This window comes from Ornithodoros turicata, chromosome 4 (assembly GCF_037126465.1).
Source record: "Ornithodoros turicata isolate Travis chromosome 4, ASM3712646v1, whole genome shotgun sequence".
NCBI classification, from domain to species: Eukaryota; Metazoa; Arthropoda; class Arachnida; order Ixodida; family Argasidae; genus Ornithodoros; species Ornithodoros turicata.
The window spans coordinates 16,544,030-16,559,696 of NC_088204.1; the positions used below are offsets into that span (position 1 = coordinate 16,544,030).

General features: G+C 51.6%; 1 protein-coding gene across 2 annotated transcripts in view; it reads right to left on the reverse strand.

The window, feature by feature from the left end:
• LOC135391200 (hillarin-like) overlaps positions 1-15,667 on the reverse strand; it is an 86,438-nt gene that overhangs the window by 14,975 nt on the left and 55,796 nt on the right. For both annotated transcript variants that reach the window (XM_064621351.1, XM_064621352.1), the window contains exon 2: positions 5,392-5,508. In XM_064621351.1, coding sequence (XP_064477421.1) covers positions 5,392-5,508 — 117 coding nt within the window. The remainder of the gene's footprint in view (positions 1-5,391; positions 5,509-15,667) is intronic.

Here is a 15,667-nt window from a genome sequence, read left to right on the forward strand (position 1 = left end):
GGGCAGGCTTCTATAACATGCTCTGTGTCCTCCAATACCCCGCACTCGGAACAATTCGGTGTGGAAACCTTCCCAAGTTTAAAGAGGAGGCGGCCGGTATATGGCACATTGAGACGTAGCCGGTGAATGATGGAGGTAACGGCCCGGGGGAGCGCTGGGGGCATTAAAAACTGCAGGTCTGGATCCACTTTGTGCAGCAGTGAGTTAACTGGGACGCATCGACGCCAGTGTTCCCCGCTCAGACGTTTCACTACTGCGTTTATCGAGCTCTTTGCATCCCCTCTTGTGAAGTAGACGGGGTGCGTGCGAACGCCACGCGCTAGATGGGCACGCCTGGCAGCTGCATCCGCAGCCTCATTTCCGGGGACACCGCAATGGCCAGGGACCCACTGCAACTGGATGTCATGTCCCCGTGATACGGCAGAAGTGTACACTTCAAGGACGTCATGCACCATTGGAGACAGACATCCCGATCCTGTAGAGTGGAGAAGGACTTGTAAGGCGGCTTTGGAGTCGGTGTAGATGGACCACTGAGCTGGGGATGGAGAGGATGCAATGAAGCCAAGCGCCATACAAATCGCGTGCAGTTCCGCCGCCGCCGCCGACGTGCGGTGTGAGAGTCTTGCACATCCTTCAGCTGACAACTGTGGGATCACATAGGCGCAAGCAGAGCCGGAACGCGTCGTTGATGCGTCGGTGAAGACCTGAATCTTCCCTCTATCGCTGTCAAGTACGGCCAAGGTGAGCTGCCGTAGAACAACCGTCGACGCAGCTTTCTTCGAGGACACTCCAGGTACCTCGACACGGACAGGGGGTGTGGGCAGGGCCCATAGTGGGTCAGGGTGCTTCGGCAGAGATTTGTGCTTGGGGATGATGCTTCGGTGGGCAAGAACGGCTTGGCTGTACCCAGACGCTGGACGACGAATCAAAGCGCGCACTAAGGGGTGTCGATGGTGGCGAGTTACCAGCCTCATATAGTGGCTAAGAGACTGATCGAGCCTCATGATGGGTACAGGTGGCTCCTTGGCTTACGCGAAGACTAGAGCAGTTGATGTGGACTTGTGGACGCCGAGGCACGTCTTGATGCTCTTCGCAAGAATGGTCTCCAGCAGTTGCTCAGATGTGGGGCAGAGATGATGCAGTACTGGAAGGTGGTAAGTCAATACCTGACGTACAAGGGACCGGTGAAGACCGAAAAGAGCCCTAGAAGTGAGCCCCCACCGGGTACCACAGAGGTAGCGCAGAACATTCAGTCGGGACTCTGCTCTGTCTTTCAAGCAGCGAACTTCTGCTCTCCACGATAAGCTGCGGTCGAGGATGAGACCAAGGAACCGGTGGTGCGTAACGCGCCTCACTGGGTGCCCACTTATGTAGAGCTGAAGGTTTCTGAAATGGCGGCGTGTGAAAGGCAAAAACACAGTCTTTTCATGGGACAGGTCCATACCTCTCTCTGCCAGGAAGGAGGCTACAATGTCCAGCGCGCTTTGCAGGCGGCGTTGTAGTGCTGGCCACTGCTTTCCAGAAGACCAGATACAAATATCGTCAGCGTACAAGCTAACATTGACGCCCCGTGGCAGGAGAGAGGGTAGTGCGGCCATGACAACGTTGAACAGGAGCGGGCTAAGGACGCTTCCCTGTGGGACACCAGCTGCTGTACCGTGATGAAGGGTTTCGCCTTCTGAGGTTTTCACGTATACGGTCCTGTCTCGCAAGAAGTCAGAGATCCACCTAAGGGCTCTCCCCGTGACGTCCATAGTAAAAAGACCATGCAGCACGTGATTGTGACTTGTGGTGTCATAGGCTCGCTTGACATCCAGAAAAACGGCAACACTCAGGAGGCCGTCAGCACTAGCCTGTTCCACGTGGGATACCACATTAATCACGCAGTCCATCGTGCTACGTCCCCGTCTAAAGCCAGCCTGTGCTGGATCTAGAAGGCTTCGGGATTCCAGGAACCAGTCGAGGCGGTTCAGGATCAACCTTTCAACAAGTTTGCAGAGACAGCTAGTGAGGCTGATGGGCCGAAACGATGCCAGTTCTCTTGGTGACTTTCCTGGTTTCAGCACCGGGATTACGCGGGCAGTCTTCCACATGTCAGGTACGACTCCGTCCCTCCAAGATTCATTTATGAGACACAGCAGCTTACCAAGCGTCTCAGGTCCCAAAGAGAGTAAGGCTTGGTATGAGATCCCGTCGGGTCCTGGCGACGAGCCTTTCTTTGCGACAGAAATTGCAGACTGTAGTTCGTTTAAGGAGAAATCTAGGTCCATCAGAGGCTCGCGAGCACCGCAATGGAAGTCGACTACCTTGAGAGCATCATGGGCAGACTGCTTGTGAGCGTCATCTAAGGAGGCACAGGATGAGCGAGTGAAGAGACGGCAGAAATCGTCACCAACAGTTAATTCTGGTACGTCCTGGTGAAGCGCCAGTGCTCGGAAGGGCGTCTCCTGTGCAACAGCAGGGCAGCTGAGGGTCTTGATCACCTGCCAAATTCTTGAGGTCGGCGTATAAGGGGAAAGGGAGGAACAGAACGTCCTCCAGGTCTTTCGACCAAGGCGCTGAAGGTGTTTGCGTATAAGGCATCGTAATTTACAGACGTCCTTGTAGTCTCGAGGACATCCAGTTCTGCGGAACCGTCGCTCTGCTCGACGTCGTATTGCTCTGAGGCGTTCAAATTCAATATCGACAAAGGAGTGCATTGGCGGTACAGAGATTTGCTTGCTTGCCATAGAGAGGCTGGACCCCAAAGCGTGTGTAAAATCTTCCAGGTTTCCGGACGACGGGGCTAATTCTTCTGCCCGTGACTTGAAAACTTGCCAATTTATAAGCCTCCTTTTGTTAGGAAGACCTTGTATCTCTCTATGGGATACGAGCACTGGCAGGTGGTCACTACCCATGGTATCCGAAGCAGGCATCCAGTGCAGTGTTCGGGCAAGTGCTGCAGAGCAGAAGGTGATATCTAAGCAGCTGGAGTACGACGGCCCGCGAAAAAAAGTCGGGGAACCATCATTCAAAACAATGGCACCAGAAGTCTCTAGGCACTGCTGTAAGAGGCGACCCCGCGCATCCTCATGTTGGCTTCCCCACGCGTTGCCATGGGCATTGAAGTCCCCACACACGATGAAATGTTGAGGCAGCAGTCGGAAAAACGACTCGAACTCGCGTTCTTCGATGCGTACTGAGGGAGCGATGTACACGCAAGCAATAGCGACCTGTTGCCCGTGAAGACGGACACTGCACACAACATATTCGAAGTGGTCATCGGAAGATGAACAAAGAAGAGTACTTGGGAGGTCTTTTCTTACGCAGAGCATCGCCCTGCTGAACCCAGTGTGTTTCTCAGAGCGATAGATAACATAACTTGAGAGTCTGAAAGAGCCGGGCACACGTGCTTCACAGAGAGCAAGGAGGGGCATCTGGTGTCTGAAGACGAAATTTCTAAAGTCGCTTAACTTGTTCTGTAGACCGTTGCAGTTCCACTGAAAGACGCAAGACCCAGAGTATCTATATGCCATCATTGGTGGATACAGGACACGTTTGTTGGTAGCTACTCAGAAGGGTTTCCAGCATGAGCAACGCTTGCACCTCAGGCAGCTCAGCAGCTGTTGGGATAAGCCTTAGAACCGATCGGAATGCGGCCAAGATGAGCGGCAAAAGCGGGGTGAAACAGTCGCGACCTTGCCTGTCCCGGATAGGTTGCTTCTCAGTTCGTCTCGCACGTCCTTCCTGAGGCGTGGGGCGTAACATTTCCAGGGAACCTTTTGCTGGAGCTGGAAGTCCAGATAAAGGTTTGGAACCAGTTGTGTCGGTCACGACTACTTCAGCAAAAGACTTTTTTATCTTGGGCTGCCGCGATTTTGGTTCCCTTGGGGGGGCACGGTGAGGGGAGTGTCCGAGAGACGAAGACGAAGGATTACAGTCCGACTGTTGCTTAACGTAACTCGGGTTAGGGCGAGCCGCTGCTGCTTTTTTTAAATTGCCGCCGCCGTGTGCAACCTTACGGACGTGGGCTGCAGCAGCAGCTCTGGCGATCCTGCATGCCCCATATGACGCCACGTGATTTTCCCCGCAGTTGGCACACTTGGGCTCGCGTCGGGACGTGCAAGCCTTAAAGTCGTGCGATCCCGCGCATATTTTACATCTCTGAGTGCCACGACAGTCTTTGGCGTAGTGCCCAAACCTCTGGCACTTGAAACACTGAGTAGGAGGAGATATATATTCAGTTACGGGATGCGACGTAAACCCCAAATTCACCTCAGCGGGCAGAGACTGGCCCGGAGAGAAGGTGAGAATGACGCTAGATTTCTGGTACGCCGTGGAGGATCCGTCGACCTCTCTTCTGTAAACAATTTCCCTCTGAACCGCAGACACCCCGTAGGGTTTGAGGTATTCTAGGAGGTCGCTATCAGAGTACAGTCTCGGTATGTTATGGATTCGCCCCATTGTTCTGAGATACGACTCCGGAACGCTTGTCTGGACATCTAGGCCTGCAACCTTTTTTAGCTGGAGAAGACTATTTGCAGCTCCTTCTGAAGGGACGGTGATAACAAGGTCGCCGTCCTTGGTGATGCGATGTGAAATGATCTTTTCTTGTGTGGCCGTCATAACATCGCTTACGATACGGTTAGGATTCACTTTCCAAAAAGACACATCAGGATTGACCCTCTTGAAAACGATGGGGATACCTGCGGGACGATTTTTCTTATACGTGACCACCTGGAAAGGTCTGGGATCCGGGTCTGTGATCATCTCAGCAATTTCGTCTGAGAGCTCATGCTCTATAATCTGGGTGCCTTCTTCGTCCGATGAAGCCTCATCAGAGACGTCGTGGTCTTCACGGGGCCGCTTGCACCGAAGAGGAGTGTGATCCGTAGTGGGCAGAGCAGGCAGCGGCGGGACGGCCCCTGGGACGTTGCCCAGCGATGGGTCCGACATCGCCGTCGCGGTCCTATAAGTCTCTCTTTGGACCACCGAGGAAAGCTTCAGGACAGAATATAATGTACGGAAAACAAGAAAATTAACAATTCAGCAGGGAAGCAGAAACAGAACGGCCGTTCGGAGCAGGCTTCTTCCTCCTTTTTCAGACATGTATTTTAATATTTACCGCAAGGTTCTATGTTAATGCATATAAAAGTTATCGCCTTTTGCAATCGGACTATTCTTTTTGATACACCGTGTGCTAACACAACTCAAGCACTTGGAAAAAGTTGGATATTTTTCTTCTGAATAGTTTTTGAAAGTGGTATCATGTCCCAGAGCTTTGACCAGATAGATGAATGTTATTTAATTATATTTTATAAAGCGCGGTTCTCATAAGTTCTTCCCATACCACTGTCGTCTTAGTCAACGTTATTGTGAGTGCATGCATGTCATGAAACTTCAAAACCCAACCTGGATTTGGTGGGTGATGTGGGTCTCCTCTTCAGCCCGCTTCTTCGCAAACTGCCGGTAGAGGTCATCCTCTTCCATGCGATGTCGCATTTCCAAGGTCCGTTGTGTCTCTGGGTCCTGCACAGTGGACGCAATTCACATGAGTTAATTAAACTTGAGCAACATAACAGAATCATGAACTGAAATTCAGAAACTCCGACACTATAATACTCGACATTGTTATCCGCTGTGATTTTTTTTTTTTTTCGAGATCTCCTTGCCTTGTAGAAACAAAGCTGGAGAAGGTTTGTACCAGGCACATGTGAATTTGTTTCATACAAACAATAACCGTTTAATATGTGATTTACACACATTCTTCTCTCTCTTCTTTTTTTTTTTTTTTTTTTTTTTTTGCCATTGCGTATAGAGAAGCCCTCACACTGCATACCCTTCTAAAGGGCACATAGGATAATTTTTAGTAATCATATTTGCTACTTGATTGGATTTTACATTGGACTTTGTTGCACTACGACTACTCCCCTTCCAGTCCCTGTCTTGTTCCACACCGGCTCTGTGTTTCACCTTTTTATCACGTAGCATAGAGCTAGCCTTAGTTATGGCATTGATGTGCCATGTCATCATCACTATTAGAGATCGAGCTTTCCTAGCTGATGAAATACTCATTGTGAATTGAACTGCACTCACGAGATCATCACGTCTATTGGAAGTTTTGATTCACCGCAAATCTCGCTGCCGTAACCGCACACGGTTATATGTTATTTTATGAGTTTTGTTCAACAAACACTTCGCGCGTCCTTTTTGCTCGCGGTTCATGGCAAGTGCGGTACATCTTACTCTGAGGTAATAGTGTTTAGTGCATCGTAGGCTATCCCCTTTTCGTACGTAGGGGATAGCGATTGTGGTCCTGCGGGCGCGCAGAACATACAAGAGAGCTTCGCGCAGTGCGCAGAAACACCACGCTATCCCTTACGTACACGCAGAGGCGATAGCGTACGGTTCAGTAAAACGCACTAACCAACCTACAAGCTGGGTTACACTGCGGTTCTCCGGAAGAAGGCAATGATGCGGGAACGAGTCGGAAAGAAGGAAGGAGACCTGGCGGTTTTGCCTTTCCCGCTACGGTTACAAAAGAGACGGTCTGTTTAGCGCATTAATGGCGCAGTCGTCTGCCAGCATTCAGGGCGCTAGAATGTGCGAAAGCACGCGTCACCGTTAACGCCATTGTACGCGTACACGGAGTATATTTTATTCACGCACGGCAATGAACACCCGTGTTTTCGTAGCCAGGTTAACAAAGCACATGTCGAGATTCCGAACAAAGCAGTCTGCTAGTTGGACAAATATGACGACCGGAAAGCGACAATTCCACAGGCCCCAAGTCCCCATGTAGTTTGTGGTCTACTATCTGTTCGTTCTCTCACACAGGGTACCTACTTCCAACGACTGGAAACATTGAATTGTTTTTTTGTTTTTTTTTCAATGTTAAGGTAAACTGGTGGTATTGACAAAGGCCTGTTTGCACACAACAATAACAACACGTAAATGACTACTATGACATGGGGCGACTATGAAAAGAAGACGACGACGTTGATCTGTACAGACGTTCGCTCATTCTGCTCCTGCTGCTATACTAAGCCTAACTTCGCTTGCCTGGGGTTTGACTTCTCGTAGTCCACCCCAGGGTTCTTCACGATGTCCGCCGCACTGTCCTGCACGCTAAGCACCGTAAGGCCCCCAAAGGACCATGCTTTCAACTTCACCGTGCCCGATGAGGCTTCCGTAGATGGCGTCATGGATGCCGTCTGTGACCTGGTAGGTCACGACAATGTACACTCCATTCAACACCAGGGTGGTCTGTCTTTCCAAGTTCTTGCCAAAAATAGGCGAGCCCGTGATACTCTTCTCGAAGCCGCAAAGGTGGTGTATGAAGACAAGGAAGTCCCTCTTGACCCAGTTTCAAGCTCAAGGATCACGTATTTGACAGTCAAAAGGTTACCAGAATACGTGTCGGATGACGCACTTGTGCGGGCCCTTGCACCGTATGGAATAGTGAAGGATCTTTCGTTCCCGGTCTACAAAGACCGCCCAACTATACGCAACGGAATCCGAGTAGTCAAGTTCGATATGAGGAAGCCGGTCCCAAACTTCCTTCTGGTTGGGTTGGACCGTGCTATGGTAGACTACAAAGGGTTAAAGAAAGTGTGCGGTAGGTGTGGCTCGGAAGGCCACTTCCGAGGCGACTGTAAGGTATCACGCTGTGAGAGATGCGGAGTCTTTGGTCATCCAACTGTGGGCTGCCGAGCCCCCTGTCTTCGATGTGGTCAGAGCCATGCCACAGTCGACTGCGTCCTGCGTCGGTCCTATTCCTCAGCAGCGAAAGGGGAACACTCAAGGCCCAAGACCCCGTCTCCCGATGATAGAGGTCGTGCCCGTGCTCTTGTTGTGGACAGTGTTGCTGGCTTCCCAGTTTTGGAACCGGCAGTGCCTGATACCGGAGATCATGCCCACGATACTGCTGCTACAGCTACCCCTACTTTTGTGGATAGCGTTTCCGACTTCCCGGCTTTGGCATCGGCGGCTGGGGTGACGGACAATGCTGTTTCTCCTAAGTCGGTACCTGATTCTGTGGGCTTGGACACGTCATGCACTCACAAGCTGCCCGACATCACAGTGCCAGTAATTGCGGCTGGCGGTCTTCCCCAGCTCAGTGGCTCTGAAGCAGGCACGGTAGAAAACTGCAATCTGTTGGGCCCAGAGGCCTGGCCAGTGCTTGATGATGACGGGATGGATGATTCTTCAACGTCCCTCTACTCCATCGCGAGTTCGGACGTCGATGAGAACTCCTCTGAGCCTCGAGCCGCAAAACATCAGCATTTGTCTTCGTCTGGGGACGCGGCTGCTGCTCCCATGCCGAAGCGTAAGAAGTGTGGTCGGACGAAGTCACGTACGGGCTCCCCGCCTAGCGTCCACATGCCGCCTGCGTCTGACGGCGAATCATGATGAGTGTATCCAGCTCTTTCATCCTCACTGTTATGGCTCTCCGCGTCATGTCCTTAAATGTCCAAGGGTTCCGGTCGCCCGCCAAACAGGTCTCCGTTATTCAGTTCGCTCGCAGCCTGAGCTGCGATCTACTTTTCTTGCAAGAAACGCACTTCACAAGGTATGCTGACGTCTTTGGCTTTACTGCGAGGTGCAACGTCCGCGCGTTTTTCAGCTTCGGGACTGTACATCGGAGTGGTGTGGGCGTTGTGGTTCTCAACCCGAGCCTAGAATCTCATTGCTTTGCGAGGCATGATGCGGAAGGTCGCGCCCTGCGCTTCGACTTCATTATCCAGGGGAAGAAGCTATCGTTCATCACCGTGTATGCTCCATCCCGCACAAGTGACACCAACACCTTCTTTTATCACCTCCGTACGAGTTTCATACCACCTAGTGGTGCCGTCCTGTGTGGTGACTTTAACTGTGTGGTGGATTCTGACTGTGACGTTCGTGGCCCCGGGCGCGGACGCCCAACTTGGAACGCGCGTGAGCTCCGTCGGTTGCTGCAAGAGCACCGTCTGCGCGACGCCTGGACGATGGTGCATGGGGATACATTCGTGGCAACGTGGTCACGTGCAGGCTCTGCGTCCCGTCTGGACCGTTTCTACATACCTGGGGACCTTCAGCCGTACGTTACTGGCTGCAGCGTAATCAGCACTGCCCAGCTCGGCGCTCATGTTAGTGATCATCATGCTGTGATCTTGATTCTAGATGTTTCACAGCTTCCCGGCAGCACTGGGCATGCAGTGCGTTGGCGTCTCGACTCTTCGCTTCTCCATGACGACTATGTTGTTTCGGAGATCAAGGGTAAAATCGCAGAGTACCTAGCAAGTCGGTCGCCAACTCCAGCAGAGTGGGATGAGTTCAAAGTCTGGGTGCGCGACCTCTTTCAGACGTGGGGACGCCGGAAAGCGCGGGCGCGAACAGCCATGCTTGCGCGTTTAGCTGCCAAAATACGTATTGTGAGCAGAGGAGCGCCGTTGACACCCATGATGGAGGAGTATCTCGCGACGCTGCAGCACCGCTACCGTCTACTGCTTCAAGATTCTTCTGGACGGGCGCGACAAAATTACTTCAGGTCTCAGGCGCTTGCTGGCCCTGGCGTGGTCCGGTACCTGGATTCCGTGCGCCGCACCGAACAGCGTGAGCTTCCTCGTTTCCGAAGACCGGACGGCAGTGTGACTGAAGACCCCGGGGAGGTGCTCGCCGGCTTTGAAAACTTTTTTCGGAACTTGTACACTGACGAGTCTGTCAGCAGTTCGCGAAGCTCATTCTTCGAGGGCCTTCCGGTCCTTCCCCGGATCGACCACGACGCTTTAGAACATCCTCTGCGTTTGGAAGAGCTGGACATGGCGGTCCGATGTGCGGCAGTTGGCAAGAGTCCAGGACCTGATGGGCTTTCTTCCGAATTCTATGCTACGTTTTGGCCTTGCATTCGGGAGTTCCTCTTCGACGTTGTTCGAAGGGCTTTCGAAGGTGCCGACTTCCCGGAGTCGTTTGGTTATGGACATATAGTCTTGCTCCCGAAGACAAGCGGCGACCTTGGTAGTCCCGAACACTGGAGGCCAATAACGCTGCTGAACAGCGATTACAAGATAGTGACTTCCGTATTGACCAATAGAATCCAAAATGCTCTCCCGGCAGTAATCCACCATTCTCAGACTTGTTCAGTGCCAGGCCGCACGATGTACACCGCGCTGTCAGGGCTGAGAGACGCACTGAGCTACGCCACTCCACGTGTACCGGATGGTTGCTTACTTTCACTTGACCAGAAGAAAGCATTCGACCGTGTGGTGCATAGTTACATGTTCGCTGTCCTCAGAGAGTACGGGTTCCCTGGATGGCTCATCAGTGCCATCGCCAAGCTGTACCGCAATCATCGCAGCAGCCTGTACATGATGCAGCAGTTGTCTAGGGAGTTCCCAGTCTCCAGGGGCGTACGGCAAGGCTGCCCACTCTCTCCAGCTCTGTTCACCTTGGCAATTGATCCCCTGTTATGGAACATTGAGACCAACCCGTGCATTCGCGGTTTTCCGCTTCCCAGATCCGGGGAATGGAAGGTCAGTGCGTACGCTGATGACATCACGGTTCTTCTGCGGGATGCAAGCTCTGCGTCTGAGGTCCTTCGAGTCTACGAGTCCTATGCTGCACTTTCCGGTGGGATGCTCAACTTCGCCAAGACCAAGTTGATGCCACTTGGGAGCTTTTCTCCGTATTCATCACTGCCTTTCCAGTTCAGCGCGTCACTAAAAATACTGGGCATTGTGTTCGACTGCCGCGGCCCAAAGGTCGATAACTGGTTCAGGGCGCTGGAGGAGCTCCAGACGAAGTGTGATGCGACACAGGCATTTGACCTGTCGTATTGTGAACGATCGTTCCTCGCACGTACTGTCTTACCGGGACGCTTGTGGCATCTTAGTCACGTTTCTATTGCCCCACGTGCAGTCGTCGTTCGGGTGCACTCTTGCCTCTTGTCATTGTTCTGGAGAAAGCGGAGAGGCCCTGTCCTACGGACCATGCTGGCATTTACGAATTCTAAGGGCGGGATGAGCCTTCCAGATATCGGGCTTATGAATCGGGGCATCGCTCTCAGCACCACGTTGCGAATTGTGCACGCTGAGGAAGACTCGCCGGCGAAAGTGCTGCTCACCTACTGGGTGGAACTCCTCGGGCCAAACCCTGTCAGTGGTTCACGGGCGGTAGCACCATTGGGGTTTCACGCCGCGGTTCATACGTACTACCAACAGCTCTCGCCCCTTGTTCCTGATGGCAGCCTCGTTGCGGCTTCCCCCTCTTCGATGGCTGGTGCGCTGTTGCTGGACTCCGTGTCAGCGAGCGAGAGCCTTCGAGTGCGTGTTGAGCAGGCGTCAAACATAGCATGGACGGTGTTTACATGGCTCCCTGGATTTCTGCGGGACACCATGTGGTCTTTCGCGTGGGGCGTGCAACCCACACGGGACCGCCTGTACTCGTGGCACGTAACAGCGACAGATTTGTGCCCTTACTGCAGTGAACGCGAGACAAACATGCACGTGTTGTTTGCCTGCCGCATTGCTCGCGTCTTTTGGAACCTTGTCCGACGAAGCACGAACATAGTATGCCCAGTGCGCTTTAACCAACGTCACCCACACCGCCTTAGTGTACTTCTCACAGCTTGCGGCGCGGTTGTGCTTTGGGAGGCTCGTTGTAAGGCAGTCGCGCAACGTCGTCGAGATGTGCCCATTTTTTGCTTGGTGCGGAGAGCGCGCATACTGCTCACTACTGAGTTGCAGCGGGAACTGTTCGCTATTGGAGATGACAGGTTTCTTCGTCGATGGCGCTTCCATCCGTCGCTTTCAGCCCGAGGTGGCTGCGTTACGATCAAGGGCACGCCGCCGTGAACTATATCATATCATTTCATCGATCACCATGTTGTAAATAACCGTTGTACATAATCGTTGCGTCATCCTGCAGCCCCTGAACATGTGACCATACCTGTCTCATACCTGTCTCATTAAATTTTCCTATAACAACAATAACAACACGTAAATGACTACTATGACATGGGGCGTTTCACCGCTAGGGTGCAGTACCGTACACCATTACGTGTGTCAGAACAGAGTGTACGACCGTACACGTGAAATACCGCCTATACTACCTGCAGAGCACTCAAGGAAGGTTACTGTACTACACGGAATGTTTTACACACCGGCAAGAAACTCAACGCAAGGGCTTGACCCTCGGCAGCGAAGCACGTGCGTGTGTACGCACAATGCTCACCAACGCCCTCACGCGCCTGCCATTGCGATCATTAACGTGTAATGATCCGCACGTTAATAGCTACATCCCGATTGTAACGCTGCCGCCCTGGCTAATGGACCGTAGCACAGAAGCAGACGGTCCAAAAATCCAGCGGAAGGTCACGGTAAATATGCGGAATGTGCGTGAGTCGACGTTAGCGAGTCATTCACCGCTGTTGGGTCAAGGCAGGAGACGGGAATGAACATTACTTGCGTTGCTTTTGCTACTTGGGCTTATGGTCCTCCTCAAGGAACAGACTGCTGGAGGAATGCTCAGCGATAACCGATCGGGGGCTACACGCAGGACACGGGAACAGCGATATCCTTGTCCGCATCTGGATGAGGACCACGTGGGGAGAGGAGTCTGTTTTGAAATAATTACACCAGGGCACGTAACGGGTTCATATGTCCTGCAAAGGAAATGAGTCTCGAAGGTCGAAGCCAAAGCATCCCTCTCTTGCGTTCATGTTATGGGTTCGTTCGGCTGCCCAGGGGGCGCCCTCGCTCACTGCCATCAGTGCTACCTGTGGTGGCGCGGATAAGTTGTTTCTAGCATGTATTTCAGTTATTTCGCAGTTTCCTGCATTTATTTCGTCAGGTATGGTACAGATTCACTGTAGTAGGTCGAACACAAGATAAAATTCACGCGATGACGTGTGAAATCGCCAACATCGTCGTCTACGTTTGTAGAATGTACTGGAAAACTTTTCCTCCGCCTGCCACCAGGGAAGAGAGCCTGCGCTAGTGTCGTCGTGCCAAACTCTAGCCGAACGTCCGTATTGGAATGGCAAGTTATTGTAAGCATCGTTGCTCGACTAGAACAATTGACGCATGCAGCAGTGGCACTATTGGAACGGCAGAGCAGCGCCTAGCGATTCTTATATTTGGAATGCTCTGTGAAACTAATTAAAAACTATTACAATACTATCAACAGGTCTCGAACTTCAGACCACATTTTTGAAGCACTACGGATTAAATTCCCGCGGCTGGGCAGCTGTCGGCCACATGCGTGGTGCAGTTAAAATACCATCCAGAACAGTTCCTTCCCCATTGCAGACATTCAAAAGCTATGGACTACAGCAGGGGACACCCATCAGGAAGTCGAACGGCACGACTATCCATTGATGATGTTTTCGTGCAACGCCGTCCTTCAGAAGGTTGCTTGGAGAACCACATCATCTCACCCACTATGCACTACCGCATCATGATCCTTGCGCTAAGACGCGTGGTATTGTACAATGTTTTTTTTTTTTTTTTATCATCGTACCGTACGCTACCGAAGTACGCTATGCTCGCACGCCTGGCGAATTCACGTGATGCAATTGCGCTACGATGACTCCGTGATCGGCGCTAACCGCCTGGGGAACTTCCATATAAGTTTGCTAGCAAATCCAGGAGATCCCTGATTGAGAACATGTCCTGGTGAGCACCCCGAACATGATCACCTTTCCTTTAATAAACTTCCATATCTCCCCATGTCAATTTCTACGAAAGGTGTGTGTGTGATTCAAATGGTTTGAGCCTATGTGCATGAGAACGTTGACTGGGTTTGATGCTTTGTACAAGATAAAACTCGATAACGGTCTTCCAGGTGACCGCGTGCACGAACTTTGTTCCACACACAGTCGTATGCTTACATTTAAAACGGGTGTCCCCATGTGTGATGAAATTCCAAGGTAGTCCGGCAGGGTACTCATGCATTGTTCACAGATTATGTCATTTGGTTTTGCAAACACCCGAAATGAATAAAAAGGAAAGCAAACTTTATAGCGGAAGAAGCATAAGCCATGGTAATGGAATATAGGTCAGTCGGTAGCCTGTCCGAAGATCGCGGGTTCAATTCCGGCCGAGGATTTCGGCGCACGTTGAAATAACCCTCAAGGGGGCAAAATTAATCCACAGGCCCGACCACTGTGGCGTCTCTCATGATCGCAGTTGTCTCGCGACCTCAAGCCCCGAATTATTACTATAGGTGCTACTTAAAACAACAGATTGGTCATCTTCACGTCGCTTCACGGCTCATATAGAATTGTGCTATGCGGAAATTATAAACTATAGTGTCAAGTCATAGCCTGTCTTATGCCATGCAGAACAGCGCTTTCCGCTGCGTCCTCCAGTATTACTTTAAATTTCCTGCTATACAGCTGTTCTGTAGCCGCAAGCGCACACAATGCAAGCGTTGAGCTGGCGTTCACGACGCCCGATTATTGCAGTCTTCGGGGGATCATTTTCACCAAGAAGCGAGTTCGGTGACACGTGATGTTCTCAAAGTAACGCATCATGTAACACATTCTTTGGACGACTTTCCTTCGAAATATTCCGATACCCACGTACCCGCCTTGTAACGAGGAAAGCTTTTTACATCACGCAGGCGATATGTGAACGCTTTGTAGGGCACGCTTTCACGGGAAACACTTTGGGCAAAATTGACTCTGTAGCCGTGAGACACGGAAGCAGATCGAGGTGCGAGGGAAAAAAAAAAAAAGTGAACAACTTATGGGTGTGTGCACTGCATTCCTTGATGTGCGACTTCCCGCGCTAACTTTCTCTCTCTCTTCCTTTATTTATTTTGTGCATGTCTCCCGTGGGAGTGAGGTTTTAACATGTCGCTCACGTCTGAAACGATGGGAGCGATTGCATAAAAAAAACTCGTTCACGAGATAAAAAAAAGGAAGTAGCGATAAGTTTACCAGTAGCTTCGCGTGCAGAGCTTTGCATCCATAAAAAAAAAGTAGTAGACTGCCTCGTACGGGTAGAACAGTCACGTTGTCGGTTCAGACGGCGGCAAGTTTGGTAATAGGCATTGGCGTATTCCTATGAGACAGACGTGGACAGACGCAGAGAGGACAGTGCAGGAAGGAGTGCGCGACAGGGGGGTATGCGACTTGGGCAAACTTCAGGGGCGAACTGTGCCGGCATTAGCCTCTGAAGTCTGCCGGGAAAAACCAGAGAAAATCTCAGACAGCACAGCCAGAGCAGAGATTCGAACCCGCGTCACCTCCCAGTCTCGACGTGGAAGTGTAGGCAGGTGTACAGCCCTAGTGCACACTTAACAGTAACACGACCTCCGTACAATCGGTGGGCCCAGTAGAAAGTGCGTAATGGTTCCCGACAATGCGAGTTGCAAGCATGAAGGTCAGGTTTCGACTTACATGTTTACTACTCGCATTGCGGCGAACCCTTGCGCACTGGGGCCACCGATTGTACGGAGGTCGTGTTACTGTTAAGTGTGCACAATGCTGTACAGTCACCTATCTACAAAAGCGTGTGCGAAATAAAGAAAGCAGACAGCCCCGCCGATATCGGTATTCGAAACAGTGTCCTTGCTGTCTCGCAGATGGTACGAATTCGCTGAGTCTGATTATTTCACCGTTACATCGCTCCATAGCATAAATCTTTCACTAGAGGTTCTTCTCCTCGAGCGCACTCTTCGTGATGTACCGAAGACAAGGACTCTC